Consider the following 14,925-nt stretch of genomic DNA (forward strand, 5'->3'; position numbering starts at 1 on the left):
ATTAGTTCATATTTATGTTCTTTCCAACTAGACTGAAGGCCTCATCCAAACAAAAGATTTATCTTCATCCCCTCCTCACAGTGCCTGGCCCAGTGTTCAGTGTGGTAGCCACCAACAAACACAAATCAAATACTATTGAAATTCAATCAGTAGCCAGAGATCTGCAAAGTCATTTCAGGAAGCTTGCCTTAAAAATCTTTCAAGTACAGAACTTTTGTAGAATTATTATTCTTCAAAGGTACAAACGTGTCTCATTAATGCAGCAGATTTACTTTCAAAATCATTCTAATGTTTCAGATCTTTACCTGAGTCTGCCATCCTCTGCTGCAGCACCTCCTGGTATAATCTTCGTAATAAATATGCCAGGGTCATCTCCAATGTGGGGATTATCTGTCCCCCCAGCAATACTGAATCCCAGGCCAGAATTCCCCTGTAGAAACAAAAAGCAGACATTAAATGACGTGTCTGTCACCTAAAACCTAGTTCCTCTTGCACTCTGCATTATCATGTTACTACTCAAATGGAAATCAGGTGACAACAGTCTTGTGTGCTAAACCATAAAGTGCATGGTTAGCAGTAAAAGGAAGGTCAGGAAGAACATTCAGGTTTATTCCTGCACTGTAAGAATGCAAGAGGCATTATATTTTTGCTTTTAAAAATGGCTTCCTTTATGCAGCAATTAAAATCACATTTATGAAGCAGGAAATAAAAACTTACAAATTGTGTAATATGAAAAAATATAAAGAATCATTAGAGTGTCAATTGTAAAAATGATACATTCATGTGAAAAAGGAAGAAAAAAGTTACATGAAAGAATTTGATTTAATAGAACAGTGAACTTGGGTGTTTCATTTTCTTATTTCTGGTATTGTTGTTCTAATATCACTTATCTGTCAAATAAGTGTGTTTCTAAGTAACAGAAAACTTCCACTTCAGAAGACAGGGCCCTCTTCTAGAGTCATAATGCACGAGAGATACTTTTGAACAATAAACAGACTTTAATTTGCAATAACAATAGAAAAGACATGCAATAGTGTAGCAGCATGTAAATCTGAGTAGTTTGCATTCTAATAAAGCCTTTACACTTACTGCTGTAGATTATAGTAACTGATATCCTGTGTGTGTGTATATATATACGTATATACGTATACATATATACATATATCTCTTTATCTCTTTCTAAAGAGAGAGATATATATATGGATAGATATATATAAGGATATATATATGGATATATATCAGGATATATGTGGATACATATAAATCTAAAGGATATATATGTATATCTTTCTAAAATTTGTACATAAGGCATAATTAAAAGTTCCCCCAAATCCACAAACCATATTATTTATTTCTCATTTCTAAAGTCTCCTTTAATCCCCATCTCCCATCTCCAGAGCTACATATGTTTTCATAGTTGTGTTGTAATTTTTTCCAAACCATATTATATTTTAAGCCCTTTCTGTATAACTAGGCAGTCTTTATAATTATTCATCTTAAATGGCTAGTCATGTTTCATCAAGGTCACATATCACTTATTTAACCAGTCCCTTATCACTGGATATTAAATTTCTCTACATATTCTTACAACAAATATAGCTTATTAATTTATGATCACTTGATTAATTTCCACTCTGAGGTAAAAAGAGATGAGGACTACGAATTCAGTAGTTATTTCAGAGAAATTAATCAGGGCACTTGATTAGTCAGAAAGGTTCAATGTCAAGATAAGATCAGCTATAACTTGATAGCTATACCACTGCAAATGTCAAGGTAATGTTTAGCATTTTTTATTGACTGAATTAATAAAACTGAGTTCCAGAGGGTTGTTTTTGCAATTGTATATTTCTTATATATGTTGAAAGGGTGAAATGAATAATTCAGCTATGGCAATTAAAATCCCATGTCTTTATACTTCTGATGTCTTCTCTAATTCTGTTTGCTCTTTGAAACAGTCTAGTGTTCACTGAACAGAGTTATTACTTATTAGTAGTCATATAATCATGAGTTTATTTAAAAGTTATTAAACACCACCTCTGTACCTGGCACTAGAGTAAGCCCTGGAGCTACAGGAGTAAATATGTCAGTTTATAAGGTACATGAAGGGGAAATGCAGAGTGTAGGAGTGGGTAAGAGAACCAAACACAGTGACTTGGTGACATAGAGAAGAACATTTTGACATAGGGGGAAGAACTTGTGTAAAAGCCCTTAGGTGAGAAAGGGTATGCCACACCAAGGAACAGACAATAAAGTTGGAACAAAGAAAGCAAGAAGAATTGCATAGATGTACCTTAATCATGAAATTTACCAGAGCAGAGTATACAAGAAATCATTTTGGATTTTAAATACTTATTGACACCAAATGACTGTGTTAGTATTGGTTGAGCATTTCCTATGCAACTGACTCTAAACTAAGACTGCAGAGGTTAAGGCCAGATGGTTTCTGCCTTCACGGATATTCAAAGCATAGCAAAAAAAGCAATGATACTGTGGCATCCAGTGATCAGTACATTTCACGTACTGTATAACCTCAACTGCATTGTCAAGTATGTAGCCATGGAGATAGTGTTTAGGGGACTTAATGAGGCAGTTCTCTAAGATTCAGAGGTTTGGGAAAGAAAAAATGGGAGGATGAGTATTTTCAATGTAATTTGGGTCAAGCTCTAAGTATATCAACTAGAGTGTATTGGTCTCACTATAGTTAGCATCTCAGGGATAATAATTTCTTGATTAAGGAGAGTAGGGAAAGAGGCAAGCAGGGATTGGGTGATACCCAAACACTTTCTCCTGATACTGTCAACGTGTTTGGAGAGGGTACTCAAAACTTTGTCATGTGAGAAATATATTTGTGATCTAACTCTTAACCTTGTCAACTTTATTTCCAGCTTCACCCTTTACCCCCCAGGAATACTGAAGTGAACTGCAGGTTCTTTACTGCACAGACCTCACTATAATTCATCTCTTGACATTTATTTATGCTGTTTTCTCTATCAGAAACTTCACATCTCCTCCTTGACTAGTTCATTTCTTCTCATTTTTGAAGATGTGGCTCAGACGGTGTCTGCTCAAGTTAATACTAAATTATCACTCAACCCTTCTTTAGATAGATCACATTTCTGTGTTTTTGTAGGTTTTTATGCTTACTTATGTTATGCATTGTGTTATTTTGTAGTTGTCTGTTTCTGAGTCTATCTTTCCTCTAAACTGGGCTTGTAGAAGGCAGGAACTGCGTAGTATTCATCTTTGTTTTTTTGGAGCCTTGTCTAGCACATAGTATTGACAATAAATACTTGATGAAGGAATTAACAGAAAAACAAACCTACTGAGAATGTTTATGCCCTAACGGGAAGACTCAAAAAGGACACAATAGAAATCTGCAATGTGTTAAGGAATATAATATGGAAGTAGAAGCCATTTGCTCTATGTCATCACAAAAATAAAAAAGCAGAAAGCTCAGGCATTCAAACTGTGGTACAGCTAAAGGCTGACTGATAAAATAGAACTGTTCAGATTGGAGATGCACTACTCTGTAAGGGATAGAGAGTCCTTCACTCAAGAGGTGTTTGGCTAGTCACTGGGCATGAGGGACCCAGGCATTTATTGAAAGGTTAAACTGTATGATTTTTAAAGAATTCTCTTGGGACTCTGGCTAGATATAGGAAATCTGCTTTTGCCAAAAGAGAAAAGGGGATGTTTTAGGGACATTTAGTGGGGGAAGTATATCACTGTCAAAGTCTTGAAACTTTATAAATCAATATATCTTTGAAATAAAAGCTTTGGCAGCAACCTAGAAACATTTAACCACTGTTTTTCTTTTGAATTGACTACAATATGGAGAAAACTGTGGCTCTGGCTTTTTCTAATATACATTCCCCTGTCCCCAGACCCAATCTGAGGAAAATAATGAATATATTTAGGAAATTCACAATGGAAACTAGGTAGGTAGAGACAGAATGTAACTTGCACTATGGTTCTCATCCCAAAGCATCCCTGAAAGCTTTTGTGTTTCAATTAAAACTAGTCTATCGGCTGGGTCCGGCCAGTCATCATGGTTCTTTACTAGAGATTCATCTTAATTCAGCTAAGGAAATGATTTAAAGAGCTTTCACCTCCCTTTATTGTTCTCTTCCAGCCTTCCCTTTTAAGTTTGCTACCAGCCACAGCATTTAGCAGAGAGAGGGACAGATGCAAAACTGTCAGTGAAATTGCGGCCTGCTGCTCTCTATGGCTGAATCACTTCAATCCCCTGACAATTGTCCCAGAGCCTGCCAGCTGCAGGGACAGATCTCAGCTCCTCTCTTCTCTGAGCAGCAATCTCTCCATGTGAACAGGCAGACCCCTGGGTGACACTCTTAGATGCTGAAAATTGTGACTAATTAACCGAGTGTTGATCTCCGATGCAGTCAATGGAAACTTCGAGGTGCCATGCTGGTAAGGGCAGACCCTGTAAAGGGTTCTGGGTGGGCTGCTGTGTCCTTGCAGTTGGGCACATTCCATGACAGATGAATGTCACTGACATGGACCATTCTTTCTCCTAATTTGCTGACTCTTCCCCATGAGCACAAACCCATTTTCTAGCCAAATGACACTTCTTGTTTCATATACTGCACACCGTCTCCTCTCAGAGAGAGAATCCACAAAATGGAAAGACATTTTACAAATATGATAAATACAATGTCTCTAGGAAAGTCCCACTTTTATTAAAAGTTTATTTCCCAAATGAAAATTACTCTCAAAATGGGGTTATATATAATAAAAAAGAGGAAAATAAGTAGTAATATTATAATCACATTCATTTATATATAATGTTCTACCGACAAGGAATTTTTTTGATTTTTAGAATTTTTCTACTTTAAAATACTGTTTGACCTGATCATTCGAATCTAGGATTTTATCTTAAAGAAATAATCAGAGAAACATGAAAAGATTTGTGTTCAAGGCTTGCTGCATTATTTTTCTAATGTTAAAAAAACACAACTGAAAACTGACTTCCATATAATGGAGAAATGGTTAAAATATTGTGGTACATTTATCTGAATGTGGGGATAGTTTGGAGTCATTACAATTGTAGTGCTTTTGAATAATAAAGACATGGAATTAGCCCAGGTGCCCATCAATGGTGGACTAAAAGAAAATGTGGTACATATATACCATGGAATACTACACAGCCATAAAAAAGAATAAAATCATATCCTTTGCAGCAATATGGATGCAGCTGGAGGCCATTATCCTAAGTAACGCAGAAACAGAAAACCAAACACTGCATATTCTCACTTATAAATGGGAGCTAAACATCGGGTACACATGAACATAAAGATGAGGACAATAGATCCTGAGAAATACAAAAGGGAAAAAGGAGGGAAGGGGAAAAAGGTTAAAAAACTACCTATCTGGTACTATGCTCACTTTTTAGGTGATAGGTTCAATTGTACTCCAAACCTCAGCACCATGCGATATAACTTTTTAATAAACCCCCAGAATCTAAAAGTGAAAAGTAAAAAATAAAATAAAATTTCAGGGCTGTTAATAAAAATGGAAAATGTTGATTATATAAATGTGAGAAAAGAGTGACATTTTAACTACAGTATGATTGCCACTGAAGACATTTAAAGTGACTTAACTTTAACAAGAAAATTATTAACTTTAATTAATAATAGTAAAATTGCTTAAATAATTTAAACTACCTAAGAAGGGGATTTTAAAAAAATTATGAAGCCCCTAGTAAAATACTAAAAGTATTATTAAGGGAACTAACATTTATTGCATGTTTATTCTATGCTAAACACTAATCCATGCTTCTTATAATTTCCTATGTGGTAGAGTAGATTGCATTATTCTCTTTTTATATATTAAACTGAAAAACAAACAACAAGCAAACAAACAAAGGAAAAAACTGAGGCTGAGAGGAGTGAAGTAACTTACTTAAAGACTTAAAGCAAGTAAATAGTGAATTCAGATTTAAAAGCAGATTTGTCAGGCTTCAATTACTATTTGCTTTCCATTATATCACACTGTCTCTTCTGAGTTCAAAAACTAATTCAATGATAGGGAAGTAATATAAATTTTAGTTATAAGGAAACACTTCACTGGATTTTTGGAAAAGATTTAAACTTCTATCAGTATTGTGAAAATATTTCAAAACATTTCTAAGAAAGTGGTATGGTTTAGTGGAAAAACATAGATCTGGGTCGTTTTAACCTGGGTTTGGACACTGGCTCTGCCACTGATATCTTTGTGGCATTGGATAAATTTCAAAACTAGACTTTGAGTCTAGTTTTGTCATCTGACAAACGGAGATAATGAGATGAATACAAATGACACAGGCACCAGTGGAGTGCTGAGCACAGCACATGGGTGATGATCAAGCAATGTTAGTTCAATCACTTTGGTTTGATGCACAGCACTGTTTAAAGGGGTCCTTACGAGTTTGAGGACAGTCAGGGAGAACAGATGTCAGACGATGTATTCTTACTTATTTCTTACTTAATTCACGCCTTACTTATTTCTTACTTAATTCACGCCTTACTTATTGACCCAACAAGTATGGATTAATGCATTTTAACCTACACTGATAATATATGTTACTTTTCTTCATTAAAACAAAACTTAGCTAGAAATACTAAATTTGGGGGAAAGATTAGGTTATAGTATTGAAACCTTAGATAAAAAACAGCTAGATTAAAAAAAGACTTAAACAATGTTCTTTTAACATTTTAATACCCATGTTCTATTTGATAATATTGAAATGGTATATTCCTCTCACCACCCGCGAGATTCCTGTATGCTTCTCTTAACCTAGGAACACCTATCTGTTCCTTTTGCTACTTGTCAACCATGATCAATATTCAAGTTTACCTTCGCATATTTGCTCCAGCAAAGACACTTATTTTAATTTAATATAGTTTATACTACGAAACAATATATGTTGTTTTCAAATATAGTATACATCAGCCCCTAATCTGTAAATTTCTGATATGCACTCTGAAAATTACTAGTCTACCACTTGAACATTGGCCAATTAAGATAATAGAATAGCGAATAATATAAGTAGGTAGAATAAAGATATCAAAAAAGATTGAAACAGGTAATAAGAAGTTAAAATAAAGAACTATGTAGGCTACATGCCAGAAGAAAAAAATGTCACTTGATAGAAAGGTCTGTTGGTTGGCAAATAATCTTCCAAATTGTCCCAGAAGTCATTTTACTTTGAACAGTAAATCTGGAGTGGCACAGAGAATAAAAAGGTGTCTTTTTCATATACATTACTTGTTAAAATTATTTAAAGTCTTTCTCACATCCACTTTCTGTCTCATGTTACAATATCTAAAGATGAACAGCCCCAGGTCTATCACTAGGATGTAAAGTTGAGAAAATAATGCAGACATTTCTAACTACCATTGCTAAATAGAGATTTTTTTCCTCAAATTTTTTATTTAGTTTTTAAATGCTATCTAATAATGTATGTGTCCTGGAACAAAGTGCTTAGTCCAGGAATAAGAAAAGCCTTTTTCACAATTATACAATCTCCAGGAATTGCATTTACGATGCCCCATAGTTTGTTCTATTAAATTGTATTTTTCTGGAAGCTGCTGGGTAGAAAAGCCATCAGAAGAATGCTTCATTTGGGGATTGGTAAATGTTTACATAAAAATGCTTTAACAAGATGGGGGATGGTATAAAGGAAGCAGTTTAATAAATAGGCCAAGAGAGAATGCCAGATTACTGTAGACCAAAGAACTCCTGAGAAGAAAGAAAAGTGAACACAGAGAAAGTAGATTATTATCTCTGTGTGTGTGTGTGTGTGTGTGTGTGAGAGAGAGAGAGAGAGAGAGAGTTTTAGCCTTAGGGAAGATATGTGGCAGTATCGAAAGAGAAGGAGACAAAGCAGAGGAAAGATTTTGGAGGATGGCAGGGAGGGGACTCAAGCATATCTTTAGTCTAAAGGAAAGAAGCCCCTGGGAAAGGGAGATTGAAGGTACAGGAGAGAAGGGAGCACACAAAGAAACATAATCTTGAAGGAGGAGTGAGAATGGGGCCCAGAGTTCAGACTCTTTGAGTACTCCTGTAGGTACTACTTAATTGCATGTGGTATAGCCACAAAATAAAATAGTATTGTATAAGTTTATTTGCTGACATGAAAAGATCTTTATAAAATAGTTGTAGATAAAGTAAGAGACAATTAAGGATTTAAACTTTGACCTCACTTTACAATATGTATGAATTTAAAAAGTTTGGGAGTATGCTCATTAATTTATTAATAGTGGTTCTCACTGACTATCAGCATTGTAGATATTTTTCTCTTGTCACTTTGAGCAGCTCCATCTTTAATTTTTTCTTATAAATATATCTTGCAATGAGCGCATATGCACGTATACACACACACACACACGCATTACACTTATACAACATGTGTAACATTAGAACAAATAAGTTCGCTTTTGACACAGCATAACTCAGCCATGGGTTGGGGGAGGAATACTTTACTCTCTGACATAAGAATAACTGAGTTCTACAGGTAAGTTATAGTATTATTTTAAGGTGGAAGAGATTAAAGGTCATTTTAAGGTAGAGGAAAGGGAGGCTGAAGGAAGTCTTCACTGATTAGATGTCTTTACTCTTTATATTTAGAAGTCAGGACATCAGAGGGAAAGGTCTAGAATGAAGTTGAGGATTTAAGTAAAGCTGTAAGTGGTTGGAACTGCAGCTTTGAGGCAAGAGAGAGCTGGAGTCTGCTAAGCAGTACCATGGTGGGATGCCATCAGCGTGTTATAGGATTTTCTCCCACAGAGCTTAGTAATCTTGAACAGTGAAAGGGATGATTTGGTTGCTTTAGGGCTGAGGCTTGGGGAAAAAATACGGTTTACTTTGTAAGTGATGAGTAATATGTTAGAAAGGATAGGAAAATATGAGATACAAGGAGGATACTCTTTGACTGGAAGAACAGAAGAGGGTGACAAGATGGAGATACAATGGATAGCTTTATGGAGAGCAGGAGATGGAAGAGGGAGCAGCAGGCTGTGGATACTGGCAGATTTCAGGGTTCAAGATTTTAGAGATAAAGCAGCACTCAGTGTTAGTCATATGAGTATAGTAAAGGTCAAGTTATAAGAGTGTATTGAAGTGATGATCAAGTCAGAGTATTTTGTAGCTGACACTGAAGTTTCCCAGGAAGATAGCAGGAGATTTAAAAAACAAAAAGATAGTAAAGACAGAAAAAATGGTTAACATTTTTCAGTGAAACTGAGGAAAGACCTAGGGTAGAAGGAGAGAACAATAAGAAGAGGAGTATGATGTGAGGTAGTGTGGCAGTTAAGTATTCTAGGTAGAGGAACAAGATTTGCTAAAGCCTAAGGAAAAGAGAGAGCTTGACTTGTTCAAGAAACTAAAATGGGACCAGAATAGCTATGCAGTGGTAAGAAAAGGAAGGACAAGATGAGGTAGGAGAGGGTAGCAGGGGGTCATACACTTGGGACACAGTAGGTTTTGGGGTCATAAAAGGCTTAAAACAGGGGAATTACATTATCTGATCTAGTTTAAGATTATGCTTTTTATTGTGTACAAACTTATTGGAGAGTGCTGAAGGGGAGAACAGAGAGGCAACTTGCTGTAGTCCAGGTCAGAAATTGATGGCATCTGAACTAGGCTGATAGCAATGGAGATGGCAATATTTGAGGCATGATTGAAAGGTAGAAATGACAGGACTTACTGATGGCTGGAACATGAAAGGGTGGAAAAGAGGAGAATCAAAGATGACGTGACGCATAGCTGGACAGGGATGATGTACATGAGATGAGAAGACTGTGGTGAGGATGGGGAAGCCAGTTTGGGAGATGTAAATCAAGACTTAGGCTTGGGTCTTTTTCAGTTTGAGAAATATGTTAGTGTTAATGGAGAGAATGAAAAAAAATACTGACATCATCAGAAAAAAATAATAGGTAACACTCATTTAGTGCTTTCTATACATCAGATGCTGTGCTAGACCTTACAATTGCCTACTTAAGGAAGTCAAGATGCTGGTCAGAAAATAGGGTGGGTTATTGCAAGAATATCAGGAAAACATTCTAAGCAAAGTTATCTACTTTGGTCCCCACAACTCTGTAAGGGTATATGAGAAAGTTTTCTGAGTGACAGACCTAGGATTACGGGCTTTCCTGGAGAAACTAGGTTATCTGAGTAAGGAGCGATATGACAAATGTGATGCTTTACCATGATTAATTCAAGGGCATTGTGTGTTTAGAATGCTGAATTTCGAATAGGCTGGGTGGATTGAGTCAGAAAGCAAAGAGAGCAATATGGGATCAAATATAATATTTAAGCTGTGAATTCTTAAGATCTGATCTAAGATGTTGTCAATGATACTCCAACTACAAAATTTCTAAGTAACATCAGTCTTGTGTCCTGTAACATGATGTATCCGAAATGCCACTGGCCGCAAATATGTACTTCTCATTAACTCTCAACATAATTTCTTAATTTGTTGATCATTTTTCCAGTGTAAGCTGGTAATAATGGAGTGACTCCCTCTTTTGTAGTCCCATCAAATCTTCTACTTCTAATGACATCTCTGCTTGTGTTCTGGAAAGGATTAAAGCAGAGACATCTGTTTAGAGTGGTTTGTGTAGTTGAAAATAAGAAAGAAACAAGAATGCTCATCAATTCTTATTACCACAGCAAGAAATCTGATAGTCATCCTTGACTCCTGCCTCCCCATCGGTCCCTATATTTTATTAAAACTCAAATCTTGTTGATTCTACCCCTGAAATACCCCTCAAATCCATCCAGCTCCTCTTGCCTTCTACCATCATTGTCTAGTTTAGAACATCTTTAGTTCTCCTCATTGGTTTTCTGGCTTCCACACCTGACTCACTTCACTCCTTCCTTCACATGCTAGGATGTGCTCAAAACAACAAATCTCAAACTCTAATGCCCATGAAGGCAGAAAACACATATAGGAGGGTGAAGTAATCCCAGGAGAGGTAAAACAACAGAGCAAGAATGTGAGTAAGTGATAACTGATCTTCATGTTGGAAACAAAATAGAAGTGTGGGTTGAGAACATATCTCATCTATAGGGATAAGCTGCCATTCAGCTTTTATGGGTTACTGCCTCTCTGAAATGGGGTCCTCTTATTGGATGATTGTCTTACCCTCCACACACCCCAGAGAAGCCAGGAATCAAATTTCCTTAAGTAAAATCTCAATTTTTAAATGTCAGAAAATTATTGAATATCAATAAATACATATTAGGTTGTGGTAGTCCAAGTCCTCTGAGAAGCAGATGTCAAGACAGGATTAAATGTACAAATTTTATGAGAGGAAACGCTTGTGAGGGAAAATGGGGAAACATCCAGAAAAGGTTAGAAGAGTCATTAGATCACCATGCAAGTCCGATCCCAAAGAGGAGGAGAGAAAGAAGGAAGATAGGTTGGAAGTATCCTTCATTGTTTTTCTCTGAGTCCATCAGAGAAGCCCCTTTCCTCCCAGAAAATGCCCCGCCTTAGTAGCCCTGCAGCACTAGGTCACCGGCTCAGAGGAGCCGTTGGGGCAAACTCAAGAATAGATTCAGATTATAGAGCTTAGCAGCTGGGTTCCAGGTGAATTATGCTCCCTGTAGTTGGCAGTCTGTGAAGCACATCCTCATGACTGCCCCATAGGCTAACATTGTGAAGAGAAAACACATCTGCAAGCCAGAGATGTAGTCTGACCGTCATCATTTTGTAAACTGCTCACCATTCAGTGAACTAACTTGTACTTTCTTCTGTGTAGCTTTATATATCCCGTGGAACACATAAAGAAAAGTGTTTGACACAGAGTAACTCCTCACTTTCCCCTTCATTTTCCTCCTCTATACAATTCTGTAACTGATTTACAATTCATTACTGCACACAGCACATTGTTTTGTATTTGTTTATATATTTATTTTTCCTATTCTATTGTGAGAATCAATGCAAAATATCAAAACCTAGTTATTCATTTTCCATGCCAGAATTGCATAGCATCTGTATATGAACAGTGCTGAATAAATCCCTGTATAAACTGAATTGAACGGAACTATTTTCTATTCTGCAATTCTTATTGTTTTTGCTGTTGAATTTCTATTCAAATATCAAACTCCACCGCAACTGCTATCTCTGATGTTTTCTCCAAATGCTTCAGGCAGATGTGATGACCCTTCCTTCTGGGCTTCCGTAAAACTTCATTCACAACGTGAGGGGATCACCATTCATATTGTGTCTCTCTTTCTCTAGATCCTCAGCACCTAGAGGGCAGGGGCCCCACTGTATTTGCAATTGTATTTCTCTCTCTGAATCTAATGCCCATTGACAGCAAATGCTCGGTAAATGTTTGATGAGTTAAGCTAAACTGAAGAATAATCCAAAACATTTGTATGATTGAGCTAATAAGGAAGGGTCAGGTGAAGGGGTTTACTTTAAGTTTTAACGTAGGAAGGCTAAACTTTGAATCACCGAATTAATTCTGCATTTGTTTCTTTGAGAATCTGCTATCTGTTCAACATTGTGTCAAATTCTGCAAACCAAATAAAAGACGTACAGTTCTTGTTCTCCAGGAGCTTACAGTCTAGTTGGGGAGATGTGCCATATACATAGGGAATAGCACGAGTATGGCACAATATTTCACATTTCCCATTGACTCCTCTCTCCCTGGGTTCTCTTATCCATCATTTACCAAGTTTTATTGATTCTATCACTTGAGTAACTCTTGTTTTCATCCTTTTATTTCTATTTCCACTGCCTCTATTTCCTCATTTTCTATTGACCAGGATATCACAAATTCCAAGCATCTGAGAATGACTTTTTTTTTTAACTACTTTTTTTTTTTTTTTTTTTCCTTTTTGAGAGGGAGTCTCGCTCTGTTCCAGGCTGAAGTGCAGTGGCGCAGTCTCTGCTCACTGCAAGCTCCGCCTCCCGGGTTCACGCCATTCTCCTGCCTCAGTCTCCCGAGTAGCTGGGACTACAGGCACCTGCCACCACGCCCAGTTAATTTTTATATTTTTAGTAGAGACGGGGTTTAGCCGTGTTATCCGGGATGGTCTCTCTCTCTTGACCTCGTGATCCTTCCGCCTCGGCCTCCCAAAGTGCTGGGATTACAGACATGAGCCACCGCACCCGGCCTTCCCGCTCCCCCCCCGCCCCCCACTTTTATGACTACCACTTTTCATTCCAGAAGTATAATTTTCTCATTTTCTCTCAAATCAGTTTAGATGTTCCTGCTGATTTTTGTTTCTATTCCAAATCTTTAAAAACTTCTAAATGTTGAATAAAATAATATCTTTTTACTTTTTTTTACTCTTTATTGAACCATGAGGGTTTTTTTTTTTTTTTTTTTTTTTTTTTTTTTTTTTTTTTTTTTTTTTTTTTTGGCAGATAACTAGAGATTTTTTTCTGGTGGTGTGCACTTATTATTTCTTCTAGTATTTCCTGGCAACACTGTAGGTTCTCATTTGCTACAGCCATAAATTTGTATTCCTTTAAAATAACTTCCCTTTAAAACGGTAACATGTGATTAACCAACTGTACCTCTGACTTAACAAGCCTTTAAAACTTACCCTTTCCTTTACCAACCTTGACGAGGTAAGAGGGATGGAAATGGACACCTGCTGTCATCTATTAGGTGCTACTCCCTTGGAATGGATAAAGAAAACAAGCTCTGTAATCATTTCTGCTGTGTTCAGATTCTAGCTTTACTATTTCTTGGCTTGTGACCCTGAACAATTCTCTTAAGTTTTGTGAACTATAGCTTCTTCACCAGAACAAAAAGAATAATAATATCTTTTGGATTGGTTATAAACTAGTAGCACTCAAAGTATCTTCAAGATCAAATAATAATAATATGTTATTTGTCTTTTTCACTGTGTTCACCTGCGTGCTGATGATACAAAAGCAATGGCAGATAAAACTGTTGGTGCCTTAGTACAAATCTACATAGTGGTGTCAAAGTATGCTAGTAAGCATAGAGTTCTTCACTCCCATATACTCACACAAAAAATTAATTTTACTTAAGAATATCTTTGACGAGGCATTAAAAATTATTAATTTTCTTAAATATTGACCTTTGAGTCCATAACTTTATAATATTCTATGTGATGCAGTGAGATATATACATAAAACACTTCAATTGTATATTGCACGTGGTTTTCTACAGGAAAATAAAAATACTGTGCAATTATTTCAGTTGCAAGCTAAACTAACCACATATTTACTGAACATCAGTTTTACTTAAAAGAATGACTGATATACAAACTGGTTATTCAGTTTTGGGTATTTCGCAAAACATTCCTGAAAACTTAATAAAGTGAGATTTTTGTTTTAAGGAAAATAATTGCCAATATTTGTGGTCAATAGCAAAATTTGAATTTTCAAACAAACATTAGAATTTGGAAACTTTGTATTCACCACCAATGAGCCGACAAGCTTTCTGACTTAAACATTTTTTTTCTGATAGGATGGGTGATAATATTGACAAATACAATTTTTTGATATTATATAGTGAAGTGTGTCAACATTTGGAGAATCTGCACAGCTTGGTGAATCAATAAATCAATAATTTTCAATTAACCAATACATATTATACAAATACATGAGTAAAAGGTTCATTTAAAGTGCAAGATAGATGAATGAATTTTAATGTAATGGTTAAAAAAAAGTTCAATGATACAGTTTCAGATTCCACATAGAAGCTAAACTTTAAAGAACTACCATTTGTCAAGTTTTAATGTGGTATCAAAGAATATCCACAGTTATCTGAATAGGCTATGAAAACATTCTGTCTTTCTCCATTCACAGAAGAGTGAAAAAAAAGGCCTATAAAGATATGAGAATCCAGCTATATTAAATTAAGCCAGACATTAAAAAGATTTGGAAAATGTAAAACAATGCCCTTCTACTTGCTACTCTTTTTGTTAAAA

The 14,925-nt window shown here is 36.0% G+C and overlaps 1 protein-coding gene across 25 annotated transcripts in view; it reads right to left on the bottom strand.

Annotated features, from left to right (window-relative positions):
- DLG2 (discs large MAGUK scaffold protein 2) overlaps positions 1–14,925 on the bottom strand; it is a 2,230,265-nt gene that overhangs the window by 638,454 nt on the left and 1,576,886 nt on the right. For all 25 annotated transcript variants that reach the window (XM_050755793.1, XM_050755797.1, XM_050755794.1 and 22 more), the window contains one exon: positions 306–430. In XM_050755793.1, coding sequence (XP_050611750.1) covers positions 306–430 — 125 coding nt within the window. The remainder of the gene's footprint in view (positions 1–305; positions 431–14,925) is intronic.

Source organism: Macaca thibetana, chromosome 14 (genome assembly GCF_024542745.1).
Source record: "Macaca thibetana thibetana isolate TM-01 chromosome 14, ASM2454274v1, whole genome shotgun sequence".
Classification (NCBI taxonomy): Eukaryota; Metazoa; Chordata; class Mammalia; order Primates; family Cercopithecidae; genus Macaca; species Macaca thibetana.